The sequence below is a fragment of the Lissotriton vulgaris genome, chromosome 6, assembly GCF_964263255.1.
Source record: "Lissotriton vulgaris chromosome 6, aLisVul1.2, whole genome shotgun sequence".
NCBI lineage: Eukaryota > Metazoa > Chordata > Amphibia > Caudata > Salamandridae > Lissotriton > Lissotriton vulgaris.
Genome location: NC_141694.1, coordinates 310,151,090 through 310,171,319, shown reverse-complemented (window position 1 = coordinate 310,171,319; position 20,230 = coordinate 310,151,090). Strand labels below are relative to the sequence as shown.

General features: G+C 42.1%; 1 protein-coding gene across 3 annotated transcripts in view; it reads right to left on the bottom strand.

The window, feature by feature from the left end:
• Positions 1-3,358: 3,358 nt before the first annotated feature.
• Positions 3,359-20,230, bottom strand: part of ROCK2 (Rho associated coiled-coil containing protein kinase 2) — a 582,433-nt gene continuing 565,561 nt past the window's right edge. The window contains exons 32-33 of one of the 3 annotated variants that reach the window (XM_086926333.1): positions 15,082-15,170; positions 3,359-4,859 (exon numbers count right to left, since the gene is read on the bottom strand). In XM_086926333.1, coding sequence (XP_086782459.1) covers positions 15,086-15,170 — 85 coding nt within the window. In that variant the 3' untranslated portion in view covers positions 3,359-4,859; positions 15,082-15,085. The remainder of the gene's footprint in view (positions 4,860-15,081; positions 15,171-20,230) is intronic. The other 2 variants (XM_086926332.1, XM_086926334.1) reach the window with 2 other exon arrangements.

The following is a 20,230-nucleotide window of genomic DNA, read 5'->3' as shown; positions in this document are numbered from 1 at the left end:
ACTCACCCTCAACCCCTCACTCACCCTCACTCTCACTCACCCTCACCCTCACTCACCCCCTCAGCCTCACCCTCACTCACCCTCACCCTCCCTCACCCTCAACCTCAACCCCTCACCCTCAACCCCTCACCCTCACTCACCCTCAACCCCTCACCCTCACTCACCCTCAACCCCTCACTCACCCTCAACCCCTCACCCTCGACCCCTCCCCCTCAACCCCTCACTCACCCTCAACCCCTCACCCTCGACCCCTCCCCCTCAACCCCTCACCCTCAACCCCTCACCCTCAACCCCTCACCACACATATTGTGTTACAATAGGTGTCACATTTGCGAAATATAAAACTATTGGCATTGTAAACAACAAAGCTATTAATTCGCTATTTTCAAAACAAGCACATAAATAAAAAATGTGTCCTTTACAATACCAATAGCTCAAACGTTCCTAATGCGAGACCTATTGCATTGCTGTGCTTCTCTACCCTGCTGCACTCTCCTGCTCTCTAGAGATGTGGCCTAACGACCAGAGCTGCCATCTAAGTCACGTAAATACAAAACATGTTGCATTCCAAATGCTATAGGTGTCACATTCGCGAAAGTTATAACTATTGGCATTGTAAATGACAAAGCCATCAATTTAGCAATTTTAAAAACCAACAAATAAATAAAATATGTCATTTACAAGACCAATAACTCCAACTTTTCTAAAGCGAGACCTATTGCATTTCCAATGCTTGTTTATATTTGTCACTCCTAAGGTAGGTCCTAGGTAGCCATAAGGGCAGGATGATATGTAAGTAAAAGGTAGGGCATGTATCCTACGTTTTACATGTCCTGATAGTGGCAAACAGCCTATTTCGTTTTTCACTACTGTGAGGCCTACCCCTCTCATAGGGTAGCTTTGGGAACTCCTTAATCTTTTTAACTGTATTTCCTAATCAGAGAGGAGTAGCTTCTTGATGTTTCATATGTTTGGAATGGTATTGATAAATTCTAATTACTGGTGAGGTTGTATTTAACGTTACTTTTTTAGAAATTCCCCTTTTAGAAAGTGGACATCTACTGCACTAGTGTGCCTGACACCTGCCTCCAATACACTTCTGGGGTAAGTGACAGCTACAATTGTGCATTCCCTCTGGACAGCCTCAACACAGTACACCCAACTGCATCTGCATTCATCTGCATCCTGGGCAGAAGGGAGGAGAGGAGGTAGCACTTCACTTGAATAGGTAGTGTCCTATCTCCAAACAAAGGGCTGATTTACTCAAACCCTACCCCCCACCCCCCATAGCTAGGCTGACAGGCCGGACTAGACAAAGTTCTTCTGAAGTCTCTCCCCTACATCAAAGGCACTTTTGGGTATAAGTACAGGGTCTGTGAACCCATCTGATCAGACACTACAAGGGGCTCATAACCAGACTATGCTGCCTCTACATCTGCACATTGCATGAAGGACTGCTGTGCTGCTAGGAGGGCCTGCCACTTTGCAAACATGTGGCATTGCTAAATAAAAAATGGCTATTATCAATGCATAAGTATTTAGTAGTACACACTTTCAAAATGAAAATACATAAAAGATTTTGTTTTCTAATTTTCAATGCCACCTTAAAGTCAGAAATACTGGATGGCAATACTGTATGCCAATGACACGATTTAAGGGCTGCTTATGAACTGATGAGGTTAGAGCACCTAAGGTAAAAGTGTGCAGGCTCAGATCTTAGTCATAGACTGTTTGTCTCTCAGCATCAGCTGAGGCTGACATTACAGACTAGGACCTTCCATTTAGTTTTTTTAACAGGGCTGATCAGTGGATGTCTACAGGGCACCCAGACAGCAATCGTAGGACGAAGGCACAATTCCAGGGCCACCTAAACATGTAGATGGTGTAAACGGGTTTTCAGATCCAGAAGTGGATTGAGAAACTGGCTTAAATATTTTCACAATAACACCTTTGAAAACAGAAACATCCCCTCATGTATTCATGATGGGGTTTTGTAAAGGACTGGTAATAACTTGTCGAGCTTCACATGGACACGGTCTGTAGCAAGCTCACCTAACTGAAAGGCCAGACATGGTTGGTATGCACCTCAGTGACCCTTGCTGGAAGCAAGGTGTTTGGTCCCTTTCCCACCTTAATACCACAGAAGTAGGAGTCCAGCATCTCATCACTCACAGCTGCAGAAAGGTTAGGCTGGGGAGGCCGTGCAATAAACAACAAATTTAGGCTTCTCATGCCCACTAGTTCTAAGGCTGCTATATTTAGTTGGTGTTAGGTATTGAACACTGTTCAGAAAGAACTCTGGTAGAGCAAGTATCAGCAGTCTTGTATATTAATAGAACTGGTCCGGATGATATAAAATTGGCAGCTAAGAACGGATCACCTGATCATATGGCATGTCAAGAAAAGACCATTGCCCAAGACCACTGGTGGCTGAGCTATCTAGCATTAATCCCCTAAACCAGGCTTCTACAATGAGTAGCTTGGGGGCTACAGCTGGCTCTAAAACTACCTAGATGTAGTTCTTCTATGTGCAGCCCAGGTAAATAAATAAGAAGTTTTTGCTTGACTGAGTTACTAAATGTATAGCATAATTGAAAAACATTTATTTGAGATGTAAATGTGTGTATTTTCAGACCTCATACTCTAGACAAATTATTGAATTTCCAAAATCTATTTATAGCTGCTATTTAAGTGATAAACTATTCAGTAAGACTGTAAAGCGGTGTAGGTTATTTTCTCACTCTATCACTATACACCTTATCCTTCTAATGCCAGCAGGCTGATTAGCTGGCACTCATACTCAGTACATAGACCAGGCATACAGAGTAAATGGAGAACAAGCACAAATTCTGTAAGTGCATTGCCATCAGTTTATGAAACCTGAAGAGTCATGAGACATCACAGCTTCTATAAATCTGAAGGAAAAATACAGTAAAGAGCAAGAAGATGTGCAGCGCAGTTTCCATTAAGTGCTACAATAAGGTAATAATTGACGGAGAACACAACGTTTACCTAGATCAACAATGCTGGAATCATCTTTGGTAATATATGCCACCATCCTGCATATTTTGATTTATAGGATAGTGTCTGCATTCAGTGGAGATATTTCAAAAGAAGAATGTGGTAGAAGAAAATATCAATTAGGATTGTTATGGAAATTGTAGACAGTATATCCAGAACCATATACTACAAAATGTATGCATCTAAGGGACCAAAAGATAGAGGGCAGTTACTAGAACATACAAATTTACAACTGAGCAGTTTGTTGCATTCCCAGGATTCTCCTCATCCTCAAGCTCTTCGCGAAACTATAGAAACAACTCCAATAAAAGCAGCAGATAAATAAAATACTAAAAAGTAGGCTACATGTTTTCATTTATTGTCGATATGTGTAACATTTTAGCATACTGTAGCTGTATAAAACATGCATTTTCTGGGATACTTATGAATGAATGAGCCCACATAAATTATATTATTTTTTGTATAAGACCATGTAAAAAAAAAGAAGAATTCTGAGTGCTTTGGAGGCTCTCCGTTCTCAGCTGTAAATTCGAAAAACAAGCTAGTGAGGTTTCTTTCTATGCCTACAGCTAGGTGTCGGGAACCGCAGCAAACATTTTTAAAATACATCTACAGTATGTTTTACTTGTGTGACATTCCTTGTATATGTGCTGTGAAAATGTAAAAATAGTCACAGATGTTTTCTTTAAAGAAATAAAAACACATCTAGAATAGTACACAAAAACAAGGCAAACGAAAGTCCATAGCACTTACTGAGAGTGATATAAATTCAGTGAGTAACGTGGATGTCTGAACAAGGGCTGGATTGATAATTAAATGTAGTCTTAAGAGCTTATAGTAATTCCAATGCAGACTGATATTCCTGTAACAGATACAGCTTGTTTCCTCCTAAACATTGTGCGATACATTCAAATCAGGCAGACAACAATGTCTATTGAGTGTAAAAATAGTGCACTAATAATTTCCTTCTCCTCCTTCTCCTGAACAAAAACAAATGTATACCCTAGGAGCTGGTTACTTTCTTATGGAATGGGCGAAGACCTTGAAATTAAATTAAGGCATCAGGATAGGAACACAAGCAAAAATGAACAAAAAGAAAACAAAAAAGAAAATCTCATAAAAAAAATAAATTGGTGTAATTGATATACTTCAACTTTTTTCCTTATACTACTGTAGCTGCTGAGCAAAAACACAGCACTGATACAGGATCCATATATAATCTGTTCAACATTATGGCTTTTTACAAGTGCATACTTGCCACTGCAGTAAGAAATGGTATCCAATACGGTGTATAAAAATAAAGTGTGAAGTTCTCAAAACCCTTTTTGCAGTATTACAGTACAATATAAATATATACACAGTATAATGGTCACTTCTTGGAGATGCCCTCTGTTCTGGCTTGCTGGACTGTTCCTCCAGATCCTTCCGACCAGTTGTCCTTCTGGGCGGCCGGCATCCCTTGTGAAGGTTGAAACCAGGCGACTTTGTCGGTCCCGATTCGCACTCTTCTGAATCCTTTCACCGGCTGTAGTGTAAATTTCTGCCAAGAGCTTTTTGCCGTGCAAACCTTTGCAAGGGCTACCCGAGGTCTCGGTGTGCCAATCCCATTCACTCCCAGTCGGATCAGTTTCCCATAGGGACTCTAGGCCACTCTTCAGGATTAGTATTACTATATTGCATCAAACACTTTTGTAAACCTCCAATATATATAGCGCAGTCTCTTAGGTTAAAATATAGATTTTATACATTTGGGGATATCTTATGTTTTTCAGTCTTTTTTTGAGCAGGAAGAAATTGATTCATCTTAATTGGAGACTGCATTCACAGAAGGCAGTTAGCTGAAAAGAAAGATAATACAAATTGTTACTGTGAGAAAAAAAACAATGATTGGGTCTGAAAGGTAGATGATGCAGAGACTTCAAGCCACACATCAGGTTAAACACATTTTACAACCAACTTTTGTTGATCCAGTTCAACTAATGTAGCCACAATGTAGATTCAGCATTTAAAATCAGACTTGTGATCTCTCTGCATAAACTTATTTGACTTCCCTTACAAGTAAAGTTACTTTATTGGAAATATAAAGTACCAAATACGGTCTCTCGCTGTTTTTTTTTTTTTTAAATTAGTGGACTTAAACCCAAATGGGCCAAGGATTTTGAGTTATCCTCTTCTCGCACCCCTAGCCCCCTCCCCCCAAGTTATCTCTTACATCTCCTTAAAGGAGCACGTTTCAAAATGCTGAATGTGCACACGTTTTGTAAAATAACGCTAATACCCAAAGTAAACATCTCACACAGGTTTTGTCACACAAACACTTCCACGTGCATGCTTCCGTGAGACACAGGTCACATGTAATCCAGAAAATGAGTTTTCCTGCCTTATTGTAAAAACTTTATAACATACTCAATAATTCCAAAACTATGGTGAGAAGTACACAGCGAAAGAACAAGCATTCTAGTTCAGAGACTAGGAGAAGCAGCCCCATGATCATCTGAGCACACAGGCAGCTTTTTATCCTGGGTTACCCCCTGTAGAGCATTCAGTAGCAAAGCAAATTGGCATGGCTTAAATGTGTCACCACACGTAAACACAGGTATTTGCAAAAGCTGTTCACGAGCTGCATGCACAAATGCTGTTCATAACATCCATACCTTGCACTTTGCCTTTGCCAATGCTCGGAAAACTATATTGAAAAGGGATGTTTTTGTTATATGTAGATTGCATGTAAGAGATAAAGACGTGAATGGGACATACCGGGTGATGATTGAGTGATTGAGTGATCTTCCCAGATGCAAAATAGTCCCTCTTGCACTCCAGTGAAAGTATTTGCTGAATGGCAGAATGATACACCAAACTGATAACGTGAGGTGAGAGAGTTTTACTCTGCTAAGTAAAGTCAAAGACCCATCTACATTTTAAAGAATTGTTAACAGGCAATACACATAGCAATTAAGCCGGACCTAAATTTAACAGTATTTTCCTTACCCTTTGTATACCCTTACTGCCAGTATTAGTACACAAACTTTTCTGTCCGCGTCTTCATTCCAGGAACCGGAGAACCAAACATTTATTACTGCACAGGACACACCCTCTCTGCTTTGGTGCCTTGGTGGGCCAACATATTTGCTTAGTATGGGGGTAATTCAGATTGCTCCAAAATCAAATGTAGTAGACATTTCTTTTAACTGACTTCAACTAGAAGAACCAGGTCTTCAGATATTGTGTATTAATTATCTTTAGATCAGGAATGCCAAGATCTATGAGTACTTTTGGTAAGTGACTATGTTATTCTCTAAAAGGCAATCGTTGAAGAAATTTTGCTGGCCGCCATGTTTTTCTAGGCTTATCATTCATAACAAGGACTGCTGATTCAAAAGGTTTTTTTTTCTTCTGTTGCTTAAAGAAGCTCTGATTCTCATGCCCAGCTTCTAGCATACTATTGCACTTGGGATTAACCAATAGTGTGCTTTCAGCTCACCCCATTTCCGTTTGTTCTTGTCGAGCCACCACCATCCCGTGCAGTTCAGCATGATATAGAATAAATAGCACTACTTTCTTGACAATTTTAAGACTGCTTCTAGCAACATATTTACATGTCCACAATCTAGATTGAACACAGGATACATCCCTCCTGATACCCTTAATTAAACACTGCTGTGTACTATGCAATGACCAACTCACACATCAGTATTAGTAACTGAATGGACCGGCTACCTCTAAACTATTACCATCTCAACAGTATTCTGGCGCATCATAACCATTGTGGTTTTTTATATTAGTTAGTCTTTTTTGCGGGTAATCAGGAAGGGTCCTCATAGAAAATTTGCATACGGATATGTTTGTGACTCATCTGGAAAAATGTTAATACTGCATAAACCACACCTTCAAAGGCAGAGAAGAGCACAGGCACAATTAACAACAGCATGTGCAGCTGAAGGCCTTTTATTAAATGTATACATTCATGAGTTGATAAATAAAGCTTTTGAATGCACAGTAAAGACAACCCAGGAAAAGGTGGGAGTTTGCAGATAATTATTTTCTGAAGTTATCAGGTTAGCGCATCTTGAGTGGAACTCGCTACAATTTCAACTTGTCTGTTTATATGTCTAACATAAGCTAGATGTAGAACAATTCCCTAGCTCGGTGCTATACTTACACTGGCTCTAGATTCAGTGGGCACTGGTACTAGAGAAAAATTATTTTGAGGCTTTTTTCAACTAAGTATCTGGTGATGGCTTCTTAAGGCGATTCATTTAGAATGGATAAATACAAAATGGTCATCTATCTATAGATTGGAGCATCATAGCTGGAATCTTCTAAATCCAGGTACAACAAAGAATGGTTAATGTGACTCTTGCAGCTAGAAAACATCAGAGGTGACAATGAAACTCCATTAAAATTAAGAGCCGATTTGCTTAATAACTGCATAAGTCTCCTACGAGGATCTAAGGTGCTCATGGCTGGAACAGGTGGATAAAAGGAATGAAGCAAGGGTTGTAGGCGATGCCAACTTCTGAACTGGGGAACCAGGACTGAATGTTGGACTCTGATCAACATCTTGAGAAAGTCACAACCATCCTGTTTCTAAAAATGGGTAATGTCTGGTTCTCTTGGAAAGTGCTCTGATGTCCAAAGGACACGTTCCTCTATGTACGTATGTATATGTATACACGCCAAAACTTGAAGCAATATTAGAGGTGCAAAATAGTATTATTAGGCATCTGTGATATCAACTGAAAAAGGTTTCCAGAGATGAACAAATTTTGCATGAGTATATTATCCATCAGATACTTTTTGTTTTTAAGTTAGGAATCCCTATGCAGCAGAAGATCCTACCAAGTGTTCTAGTACATAGAAGAAAGAACCTGCTTTTCTAACAAAACAAAAAGACAGGTTTTCTTTTTGTTTAAAGTGTATGTTAGCGCGGTTCACTGCTGTAAGACTGCCTGCGAGGAGAATTTATCCAATCATCTCTTCTGAGAGTGTCTGGGGCAGATGGACTTTCCTTTTAAAGTAACTCTTGCCCAGTTAGTCACGAATTTCATTTTTCAAGGTGAGATCTAGGATTCCTCTCCTGTGTGGGAGAGCAGAAACTGAAGGAAATCTAAATACTACCACTCACAAAAGTCAGTCAGAAAGCTAGATGAGATAAGAGTGCATCACTGTTGGACCTGGCCCTTTTTGCAGGTTTGTCCCCAAACTTTTTGCCTTCCTCACGTATTTTGTCTGACCTGTATTTGTTGGCTTTAGGATTCTAGCACTGAATATCAGCGGTAAAGTGTCCAAAGTGCACATGCTCTCTCTTTTAAACATGGTAAGATTGGATTGTACCCGTTTGGCATATTTAATCTACCTGTAAGCCCCTTGTACACAGTAGTATTCCATATACCCAGGGCCTGTAAGTTAAATGCTACTAGCGGGCCCGCAGTATCGCTTGCGCCATCCTCAGAAGTAGCCTTTCAAACCTGCCTCAGGCCTCTGCCACTGCAAGGCCTGCATGCACAGTTTACTGCCACAGTGACTTGGCATTTAAAATTACTTGCCAAGCCTTAAACTCCCCTTTTACTACATATAGGTCTCCCCTAAGGTGGGCCGTAAGTAGCCCTAAGGGTAGGGTGCTGTGTAGGTAAAAGTTAAGGACATGCTTCTTCATTGTGTGGCATGTCCGGGTAGCAACAGGCTTGCATTGGGAATTCTCTGATAAGTTTTCAGTGGCAATTTCTGATCTGAAAGGAGTAGCGTTGCCATGTTTGGTATGTGTGGAACAGTGGTGATAAATCCTGCTTATAGGTGAAAGTGGATTTTTCATTGCTATTGGAGAAATGCCACTTTTAGAACATGGGCATTTCTATGTGCTTATGACTCGGTGCTTTGCAGGCTGACTCCAAAACACGTCTAGGGTAAAGTGACAACTGGGCTTGTACATACTTTCCAGACAGCCACAACACAGGAAGGGCAGCGGTGGGACAGGAGACGTGTCTGTGTCCATTTGCATACTAATAATCTTCCTGGGCTAGGAGAGAGGGAGATGGGGCACACTTACACTTGAAAAGGATGGTTCCAGACTTCACACAAAGGACTAGTTTATGCCGTACTCATGTATGGAGTCAAAGCTGGAGTCGAAAGGAGGGTGTTGTGCACTTCTAAAATTCTTTTGAAGTTACCTCCAAATCAAAGACATTTTGAGTATAAGTACAGGGACTCTGACCCCATGATCTTAGACACTGCATGGCACTTGTAACCAGACGCTGCTGGGTATACATACTGCACCAGAGGATTGCTATGCTGCCAGGAAAACCACCACTTGGACTCTACTTTATTGTGCTGATCTGCTGGAAGGACTGCCTCTTTGCCTGCAAGGATCATGTGTGCTGGCCTGTTGCCTACTCTCCTGCTTGTGTGCCCCACAGTGCATTCCAAGAAGGGCTGTTCAGGCCCCTTGTCCTTGCCAGTCTAGTGCATAGTGAGCCCTGTGGACTGCTCCTGGTTTAACAGCGCATCATGAGTGCTGTAAATTGAGTCTTGTGGATCTAACAAGTGCAGACTGAGCGCTCCATTTTCAGCCAGAGAGGGGCCAGGATTGCTCTTCGCTTGCCCCGGTGTGTGCGGAGCACTTCACTTTTTGATTTCAGTTTATATTAAAGAGGAGCATGTGGTGGGTGCCTTCTCTTCACACAATCAGCTCTGTGCTGGGTATATTGTCAGCACTGCTCCCCTTTGCCTAGGGCAGCATAGCACAGTGTGACGTCTTGTGAGGCCCCGGGACCTTTCTTGCTGCGGGCACCTTTGTAGAGGATCGCTCTCGACAAGCGCAAGTAGCAGCATTCCATACAGATTGCCCAGGAAATATACCTGCTCCTCGAGCAGCGGAGTTACCCTCTTCTGGCCGAGGCCATCTCCTAGGTTGGAAGAGGCTTCCATGGACCTTAGGCCAAGCAGGGCTATGTGTGGGCAGCTGCACAGCAGCCCTAATGTGCAGCAGCGACTTGTGTTTCGACTGTGGGAGACCAGACGAGGTCTCTCCATGGTGTTCTACCCTGGGTGTCCCCCCCCCTACCCCCCTCCTTTCTCCAGTCTCTTCGGGATTGTGGGGATATTTAGTCGGTGGAATTTTAGAGGGTGGAACGCAGAGGACCCTGAGCACTACATTAAGCTGCCAGGGAGAAGCTAAGCCAGTTGGGGAAATCTTGGCAATTACTGTATCCCGGTAGTAGGCGTGCAGGTTCTCCTGCGGCCTACATTTTACATCAGCAAGCCATCTGTTCTTTTTACAACCAGGCTCACAATGATTACAGATGTAGCCCTGCTAATAAGAGTGCAGGGGTCCCGGCCTTTATGGTGTTATTGTTGCTGACGTGTTTATGGTGTTAACTAGTACTGATGGTGATACCTGGTGATTCATGTGTTTCCTCCGTGAAGTAGTGTGGCTCACTGGTTAGAGGCGGCAGACCCGAGAGCAGAGGACGGCCCGGGACCAGGGTTCGATTCCCGACGCGGCAGGGTTCTGGACCAGGGTCAGCGGACTCGATAATTCTCTCGCCTCGGTGCCCACTCTGATCAGCGATCACACTCGGCAACTCTGGGCATTAGCTTGCCTCATCTTCACTAACGGCCCCACCAGACCGCCGGGGATGCCTGGTCTCACCCTGGAGATACCCATTAAGGGACCATCTCTCAGGGAAGCCAGGAAGGGTTTCGCAGCGGTCGAAGCGCGGAGATACTCCTCCGGGAGTCGATCCTAGCGCTATATAAACCTGCAATTAATTAATTAATTCCAGTAACCTAACTGCTTTATTTTATGCTCTGATTTATGTCACTTTTGCTTTCCAGTGTCAGGATAATGAGTATTATTTCAGGAGTCGCATTTGTTGGGGCAGTAATGGTGTTTTTATGACGAATGCAACTTATAAGTCTTTATCTGATTGCACCAACTATGATGTGATGACAATTGGCAAAGTGATTGTGTTGGTCTATGTTTTGTGCACAATATATACAGTATAATCCAGTGTGTTGTTTCTGTTGTGGTGTATTTATTGTGTCACTGGGGTGTGTGTGTTGGGCAAACACGTTACACTCTAGCCTTTGGGTTATACCTTCTTGCTCTGCGAAGCTACCAGTGGGGTAAGCAGAGGTTATCTTGGGTATGTAACTCCCTTACCCTGACTAGAGGGGTGGGGTCTGCCTGGCTCGGGTGCATACCCTAGCAACCAAAAACCCCATTTGTAACAATCACTGACAAAGGCATTTTGGGCGAAGAGAGTAAGTTTCACTCTATACTGCTGCAGCTTGGTAAGTATGTTCAGAAGCAAGGGAAACTGGGGGGGGGGTGGGTCATACAAATTTAATTGACTACTCTACCAGACACAAGGCCACTTGAAATGATTTTATGCGAATCTTAGTGTTATTAATTTTCTTCCAGTGCAACTATATTAACTGACTGTCATTCTGATTTTAAGAAGGTATATTCAAGAACCCCATTGTTTAATACACCCTTTAGATGACTGAGTTGGTTAGTTTCGAGTATTAAGACCCAGTACGATGGCTCCAGCAATGCAGATGTTGCCCACTAGGAGCAAGTGCAAGATCATATATGTTTTTCTTCCGTGGACATCAGCCTCCTGAGACAGCACATGATGGTAGTGCTAGTGGCAGTATTTTGTAAGAGTCTCAAATTAAAAATTAATTAAAATTTATCACCAGAAGAAGAGATGTTAGAGCTAAATATATGGCTATGTTCCAGCACACTGTTGTGCTATTGCTGCTCCCTTGGTATCGGCCTACTTTTTAATCATAAGAGCATACACACCCATGCCACATTCTTTCCATTGCACGTCAACAATAATCTTTTCATCAATGGATAGTTGTTGCCATACGACTCATTACATTAGGGTTTTTTTCCCATCCCACTATGAAATGCACTGTTGGGATGTGCTGCTCACTGAAAATCTTGATGCCACAAGTCCCTTACCCTACAGCACAACTAGACTAGGATTCCTGGAGAGGTCTCGTGTGCAGTTTGTGAAAGTGAATGAGACACACAACATGATGACTGAGTGTTCTTTCCAGATGCAAAATAGTCCCTCTTGCACTCCAGTGCAAGTATCTCTTGAATAGAGGAATGATAGACCAAACTGACAATAGCATGAGGTGAGAGAGTATTACTCCGCTAAGTGAAGTCAAAGACCATTCTATATTTTAAAGGACTGTTAACAGACAATGCAGTTAAGCTGGAACTAAAAAGAGAAGTATTTTCCTTCCCTTTGTATGACCCAACTGACGATAATAGCAACAAACATTTCTGTCCTAGACTTCATCCCAAAGCCTTAAATCCCACAACAACGAGGAGATTAGCACCAGACTGTTGGGTAAGATAATATTCAGTGGGGGCGGCATTTGTTCTGTAGTCAAGGAGTGTTCTCTAAAGTAAACACTCTTTCGACCCTTGCATCGAAATCATTTTCCAAGTACTGAATGTCTTCAGGGGGAAAGTCTGACAAGTTGTCTGCCTGATGTGGAATCATAGGGCTGGGAGTATATCATCCTGTAATGTTTGAGTAGTTGGTGATTAGGGTAAGGCCACTTTTCTTGTTTCTGTAAACAGATTTTATTGAAGGTGTTTATATTCAATAGGGTTAAGGCCACTTCTGACCCAACGTACTAAGGCGACGCTGGTGGTGTTTTTTGGAGCTACAGACGTGTGTACGGGACAAACTGGGATACACAATTAAGTGTTTCGTAAATCTGTGGGGTTAATCTAGTCTTGCAGATGCAAGATCTAACATTTCTACTTTCTTATTCCTGCCCCACTGTTCAATTTTCTTCAGATCGGGAATCTGGCAATCATTCTTTTGCGCCATTTTCAATGCATAACAAGAAAGTTGGATTAGACGCCTGCAAGAGCATTCTTATTCAACACAGTCTGAACCTTCTGTACCACTTTGAGAGGGAACTCTCTCAATCTCTCAGATCCGAGTGCTTCAGACTCCAACTTAATATTTTTTGGTTTCATAATTTGTGAGACATCGAAAGTCCAGGACTTTCTGCTACACTTGACGAATCAAGGTGGTGAGGTGCAGTAAGGATGAACATTCCGTTGTAACGATATAGCAATATTCCAGTGTGGGCAAGGCATCAGTGTCAACAGCAAATAACTCATTTGATTTGGCCAATCGTTCTCTGCATTATTGTCCTTTTTATTTTTTCACCAGGGAAATTGCCCATAAATTGTAGTTTTATAGAGAGATTGTAGCATTGCAGAGAGCAGAGGAATGTGCAGCTTTCTTACTAGCAGCACAAGTTCAGTCTTTTTTTCTCAAAATCTCCAATTTATTTTCTTTCCTTTTCCAAATTACATGTCAAAGGTCCACGTGTGGTTATGCACTTCTAAGCTACAGTGATGTCCATAAATAAAAAATACAAAATCAGGAACTAGATATACCTTAAGGAATTTAGTCGGCATATGCCACTCTGTAGTTCTATTCCAGGAAATCTATTGAGTGGGTGACTGAAAAAATAAGTGAAAACTGACTGCTGCAGGTTCTAGAAGGTCAGGAAGCTACAAGAGCAAAATGTTCCTACTATTATCTGATTTTCAATGTTTTGCAGACGACAAACATCTGAACTTCAGGAGCGACTGTCTCAACATTCAATTACTTTCCAGCACTAATGGTGATCTCCTGAACTATCATGATGTTCCCTCTAAGAGATCACCTCAAAAGAACGAAGTATGCTCACTTAGAGAGCTATCCCCTTTACCCCCACCAATGCCAATTTGTCTACTGTAAAATGGTGTTTCCCCTACGGAGTTCAGTTGCATGCCTGTGTCTGCCATCTCTGTGTGTTATATAGTGTTATTTGGACAGACCTTCACTCACATGTTGGTCACGGGGGGCCTTAGCGGAGGGATTTTTAGTCCTTGACATCACATAGTTAAGCTTGGATGAAATGGTCCTCTGGTCAGTGTTGTGGGTTGGTGAGGATGTAGTAGCACTGGGAAAGTCACTGGCATTGCAGGAGTGAAAGGCGGAGGTTGCATGTCATGTCATCAGGGCTTCTGGATGTGCCAAAAACCGAAGACAGTTGCCTTGGGCGGCCGAAGTTATGGCCTGGAATTCCTAGCCCAATACCATCTAGCTAAATCTGTCTCTAAATTTTCTGCATAGCATCATAATACATGACCAGTAAATCCCTTCCTCAATGTTCCTCTCCACTCTTATTTGTACCTTTTACTGTTATGTTTCTCAATTATGCTCAAGATACTAGAGTGAATGTGGCATTCAAAATAAAATGTAACATATTGTAAGAACAGTGTTCCATTTTGGCAATCTTACGGCCAAGGAATTTGAAATAAAAGCAGTCCAATAAGCCAAAAAGTTCTTTTTTTAACCCCTGAAGAAAAATAACTTGAAGGGGTTGTCATTAGAGCAAGGGGGTATAAGACAAAGTGTAATACTCTTGATGTTGTTAAGTCAGGTAGTAATAAAAAAAATCCAGCAAATTCAACTAGATAACAAACTAACACATACATACTTGCGGTTGTTAGACAACTCAAATTTTCTCGCTAGTAAAGTCCAGAAATATTTCTTTACAGTATTGCAGGGAATATGTAACAGATGGAATCAAAAGACACAAAATAAAAACAAACTGCACACAATCTGCATGCCACAATCACTATGCATTCAATATCTCACTGCAATATCTCAAACCACTAAAATGTCAAACATCTTCTTTAATGAACACCTCTGGTGCACAATGTCACACAACATTTTATTTCAAAAAGTATGTTAGGAACTTTTACACCAAGTCATCCTCCTCTTTACAACATTTTGACTGCATGCCCTTCAAATGCTACAAAGAGGATGTGCTCTATGTCACAGATTATCTATTTTTCTTTGCATAATTATTTTTCACAATTTCTTTTGCCTTTTCTAGCATTGGTGGTCTTCATTTCATGAATTGCTATATAGAACACACAATCAAAACTTAGAAAAATACATACACAAATCAAATCATGCTGTAAATAAAACCCACATCTCACTGCATGATTACCTAGATTACCTTTTCAGAAATCAAACACATCGTCATCATCCTCATCATCAATATCATCAATTGACCAATCCCAGTCTCTAAATGCCAAATCAAGTAATCTGGAATAGGAAGATTGTAGCACTTGACAAAAAGTTTGAGACTGAAAAAATTAGTTATAACATTTTGTATTTCACTACAATACCTTCAAAGGGGAAGGGAGGAGCATTCTAGCTTGGTATGGGGAATAAAGGACATTATTGTCACTTAAAAAGTACCTTATAACAATCAACGTTTGAGATTAGTTTATTGAAACTATGTACATGACTGAACAATGGTACATATATGCCACTCTTCGAAATTTATGGAGCTATAATTATGAGGCATGCCTTCAAACCACTTCCCATTTAACAGTAAGTGGATCAACAATTTATTTGTGGTATAAGGAATATAAGATGGTGGCAATGTTTACATTTTAAGGGAAGCAAAGATATTTAGCCAAACATTCTAAATGTATATATATATATATATATATATATTTTTTTTTTTTTATTCACTTCACTGTTGAGCACAGACAGATGTTTTGTAGAAATATTTAGTCTGCATTTTCTTACTAAAAAAAGTTGATAAGTTGATTATAACTCAACAATGTCTGCAATTCGTCTTCGGCTTCTAATAGATCGTTCTAAGAATTGTTTGCACTTGGGCACGCACATTCGGTTGCAACATTATGTACACCATGTTCACTTTAAGCCACAGTACATAAAAGTTTGTACAAAATGTAATTTGTCTGATGGGCCACATTCCATTGTTTAACCCCATCACCTCAAACGAAATAAATAGGTATATTGTGCACACCTGCCACATTGTAATGTGATACGCAACCAAGGGTATTACACATTCTCTAAGCTATTGTTTTGTTTAAAGCATCTCTGCGTTCGACCATACACTATTATGTGTCACTCTGCCCTGAAATGTTATCCTTTGCTCACTCTCACTGCTTCTAAAGCATTCGTCATAAGCCATGAATGATTCAATAGAATAGCCCAAATTAACTCCAATCCAGTGTTTTCCTTGGAAAGAAGTAATGTGGAAAACAAATCCCTGAGCTCAGCCCAAGTACAAAGAGGACAAGGCGATGTGTTTACATATGCCAGTGCTTTTCTTGCATATAACTCACTGGGTGTCTTATTGTGGGCAATACTAGCAAAATCTAGTGCATCTAGTTGCAGGTCAGTGTGATTTAACCTTAACTTTTACACAAGGAAGCAATACCTATGCAAGTAACAAAAAAAGTTAGAGGCCCTGCTTATGAGTGGGTTGGTTAATTCCTTTCATCAGTGTGTAAACCTGTTTGTACTTCGGTCAGAATTACGAGCTTTGTTTTATTTAGCGCATCCGCTAGTTATTGGATGCATTGAATACCTGAAGGCATGTAACATTTCAGCAGGTCAAACCTACTGAAATATAACAGCAGACAAGTTTACGGTATTAACCATATAATGCAATTTTTTGTGCATTAAACAACAAATACTGTTATAGGTGCTATTCATTGTACCCGATGAATAAAAGCACCTTGTGGTATTGTTTGTTATCAGCTGCTCTAAATAGCAACTACACTCACAATCAGGACCAGAGTTTTCTGGTTTGAAGAACGTTTTGGATTCATTTATTACCATTTGAAGGCTGAAACATGTTGACTTTAGGAGGAATGCAGCAAAGGTATCTAGTATTTATTTTTCCGATTCCTGCAGATTTTTTAAATCTTGTATGGTGTGGATTAATTAGAAAATTTGATTTATACCACATCTGCCTCAATACAATTTTAGCCACTAAAGACCACATGAGCTTTGAATCAGCCCACCCTGCATTAGAAAGGTGCTGGCAAAAGAGTATCCGTGAGATGAAGCATGGCATCTAGTTTAGGCGAGGGATCGCAACCATTTTATTTCAAATAGATCTTTTTCTCTATTGTTTCTAACACTGAATTTTTGGATTAATGACCAGTGTATCAGAGCCTTCATATGATTAAATAACTAAACTGGAGCATTAGGAGTGCATATCTTAGCTCCCTTTTGAACAGAGCCTGCAAGACCTTTAATGTCACTTTTGCCATTAGAATAGGCAGGTAGCACTGGATTTTGACTCTTTAAACTACTCAACACCACCCACCTCTCCCCAGGCCCCCTCCTAAAGTGTTGCTGTATTACTGGGAAGGCAGGATGGGCTCACACCTGAGATTCTTTAAAAGAAAGCAAAGACAAAACACCAAATTTATAGAAAAGGACTGTCTTACCTCACCTTTGGATCTGCAATAGATTTCATGTTTTTGAAAGTGTTGCAAGCAGTTTATTAATATTTTTTTAATCAAGGAGCAGACAGAGAGACACTCATCAATAAGAAAAGTGTTCTCATTTGTGCCACAGCTCTGGCAGCCGCTTCCATGCAGTTGTGTTACAAGAAAGTGCGAAAGAATCTCCAATTAGCTGATCTAAAGCAGGGTTGTCATACATTTACTGTAATTTCTCTTAACCCCTTGCCCATTAACTCTACCACTGTCCTGGAATGCACTTTACGTCTAACTGGATGAGGTCAGCTGCCTTTGGCATAGCACACTATATTGTAGGCTATGATCCCTCCACCAATCCTTTGATTGAGTAAGAGTTGTGAATCTGAAGAACCACGAGTAACATTGGGGTGGTGTACAATAGATCTCTTTTTTCATAATGATATAAAACTCCCTAAATATCCAGTCTGTCGTGCGTACTCAACTGGAATAGACGGATTAGTAAAGATTCTAGATGGGTAAAATTAAATTTTGATAGGATTTTCTAGACAATTTTATGGATGGCTCTTCAGAAGAAAATACTTGAATTTAAGTGATGCACTGCTGTAGTCTGGGCTATTTTTAAAGCTATCCAAAGGTTCAATGGGAAAAGACAGTACTAATACCAATATGTTTACCTACATATACAGGTGTGTCTGCACACTTTGGGGGTAAAATCATAGTGCAGTTTCTAAGGACTACCTTGATATGAGAGCTAATCAATAGATGTTGGATGACTCCTCTACCAGGGCAACAAAGAGATGTGAAATCGGGTAGAGAACAGCTGAAATCCACTTTACCGAAGTTCCAAATTACTGTTAGGTATTTGGTGAAGCAAAGCATACAGGGCACGCATGCAGTTGGCCTGATTTAAAAGAATATTGCTTCAATTTCTTGGCATAGGTACCCTTCATTAAAAGGCCTAAGGTTGACTATAGACCACCAAGGAATGTTCAAGTGTCCACATTCAAAGAAATCAGGAGCCAGTCTATTAAGCTCAGACAACCTTGGTCATGGTTCAGTAACTGTGTTGCCTCAGTTATGCTCAGGGTGTACTGCTATTATGATTCAAGTTGGAGTCAACATTTTAAGGAGGTTTGGAATCAAACTTGTCTGCACGCTATAATGGCACAGAGAAGCACTTTTCAGGTATATCTTGTTTCATTATACAGAATAATCTGGATTAAAGGAACGAGCAGAAAATTGCCAAAATATCTATTCAGTTTGTGTTGTGGAGGCGGATAAACAAGGTGGGACATGTTTAAAGATCTCAGAGGCAAAGCATTTTCTTCAATAGTCCTGGGTTAGGGAGGCACTTTGAATCACAAGGCATGGGAAAAGTTGTACATCAGCGCGTTGCATTTGGCTTGCTGTTCGTGGTGGTGCTGCAATACTGCAGTAAGTCACCTTCCTCTCCCAGGTCTCGTCTTCCTGAGGGAGTTACACAATGACTTTCCTTTATTTAGTCCATCTTTGCTGGGGACCAGGACATGGTGAGAGGGTCGCACCCAGCCTGCTGCAAAGAGCAGCTCGGCAGCCCTGTGCTGCAGTGCTATCTATCTATCTATCTTGGCATTTGTATAGCCCGCTACTCACCCGGAAGGGTCTCAAGGCGCTGGGGGAGAGGGGTACGTTACTGCTCGAAAAGCCAGGTCTTGAGTTGCTTCCTGAAGGAGAGATGGTCCTGGGTTAGTCGAAGGTGGATGGGGAGGGAGTTCCATGTCTTGGCAGCCAGGTAGGAGAAGGATCTTCCTCCGGCGGTAGTTCTGTGGATGCGTGGAACGGCGGCGAGGGCTTGGCTGATCGATCGTAGCTGGCGGGTGGGAGTGTAGAAGGTCAGGCGGTTGTTGAGGTACTTGGGGTCCAGGTCGTGGAGAGCCTTGTGTGCGTGGGTGAGGAGTCTGAACGTGATCCTCTTGCTGACGGGGCGCCAGTGCAGGTTTCTCAGGTGGCCTGAGATGTGGCTGTGTCGGAGGATGTCCAGGACGAGTCGTACGGAGGCGTTCTGGATGCGTTGGATTCTTTTCTGAAGTTTGGCTGTGGTCCCGGCGTAGAGGGTGTTTCCATAGTCCAGTCGGCTGGTGACGAGTGCCTGGGTGACCATCTTCCTGGTTTCGGTGGGGATCCATCGGAAGATCTTTCGGAGCATGCGCAGGGTGTTGAAGCACGATGATGAGACGGCGTGGACTTGTCTGGTCATTGAGAGGGAGGAGTCCAGGATGAAGCCCAGGTTGCGTGCGTGGTCCGTTGGCTTGGGAGTGGTGCCCAGGGCAGGGGGCCACCAGGAGTCGTCCCAGGCGGAGGGCGATGATCCCAGGATGAGGACTTCCATCTTGTCGGAGTTCAGTTTCTGGCGGCTGTTCTTCATCCACTCTGCGACGTCTTTCATCCCTTCGTGTAGGTTGGTTCTGGCGGTGGCCGGGTGGTTGGTGAGGGAGAGGATCAGCTGGGTGTCGTTGGCGTAGGAGATGATGTTGAGGTTGTGTTGGCGTGCGATGGCTGCGAGGGGGCTCATGTAGACGTTCAAGAGGGTGGGGCTGAGTGATGATCCTTGTGGTACGCCGCAGATGACTTTGGTGGCCTCGGATCTGAACAGGGGAGGCGGACTCTCTGGGTTCTTCCGGCAAGGAACGAGATGATCCATTCCAGTGCCTTCTCACGGATTCCGATGTTGCTGAGGCGCTGCACTAGGGTGCGGAGGCAGACAGTGTCGAACGCTGCGGAGAGGTCCAGGAGGATGAGGGCCGCTGTTTCCCCGTTGTCGAGCAGGGATCTGATGTCGTCAGTGGCTGCGATGAGGGCGGTCTAGGTGCTGTGGTTGGCTCGGAAACCAGACTGCGAGTTGTCGAGGGATCC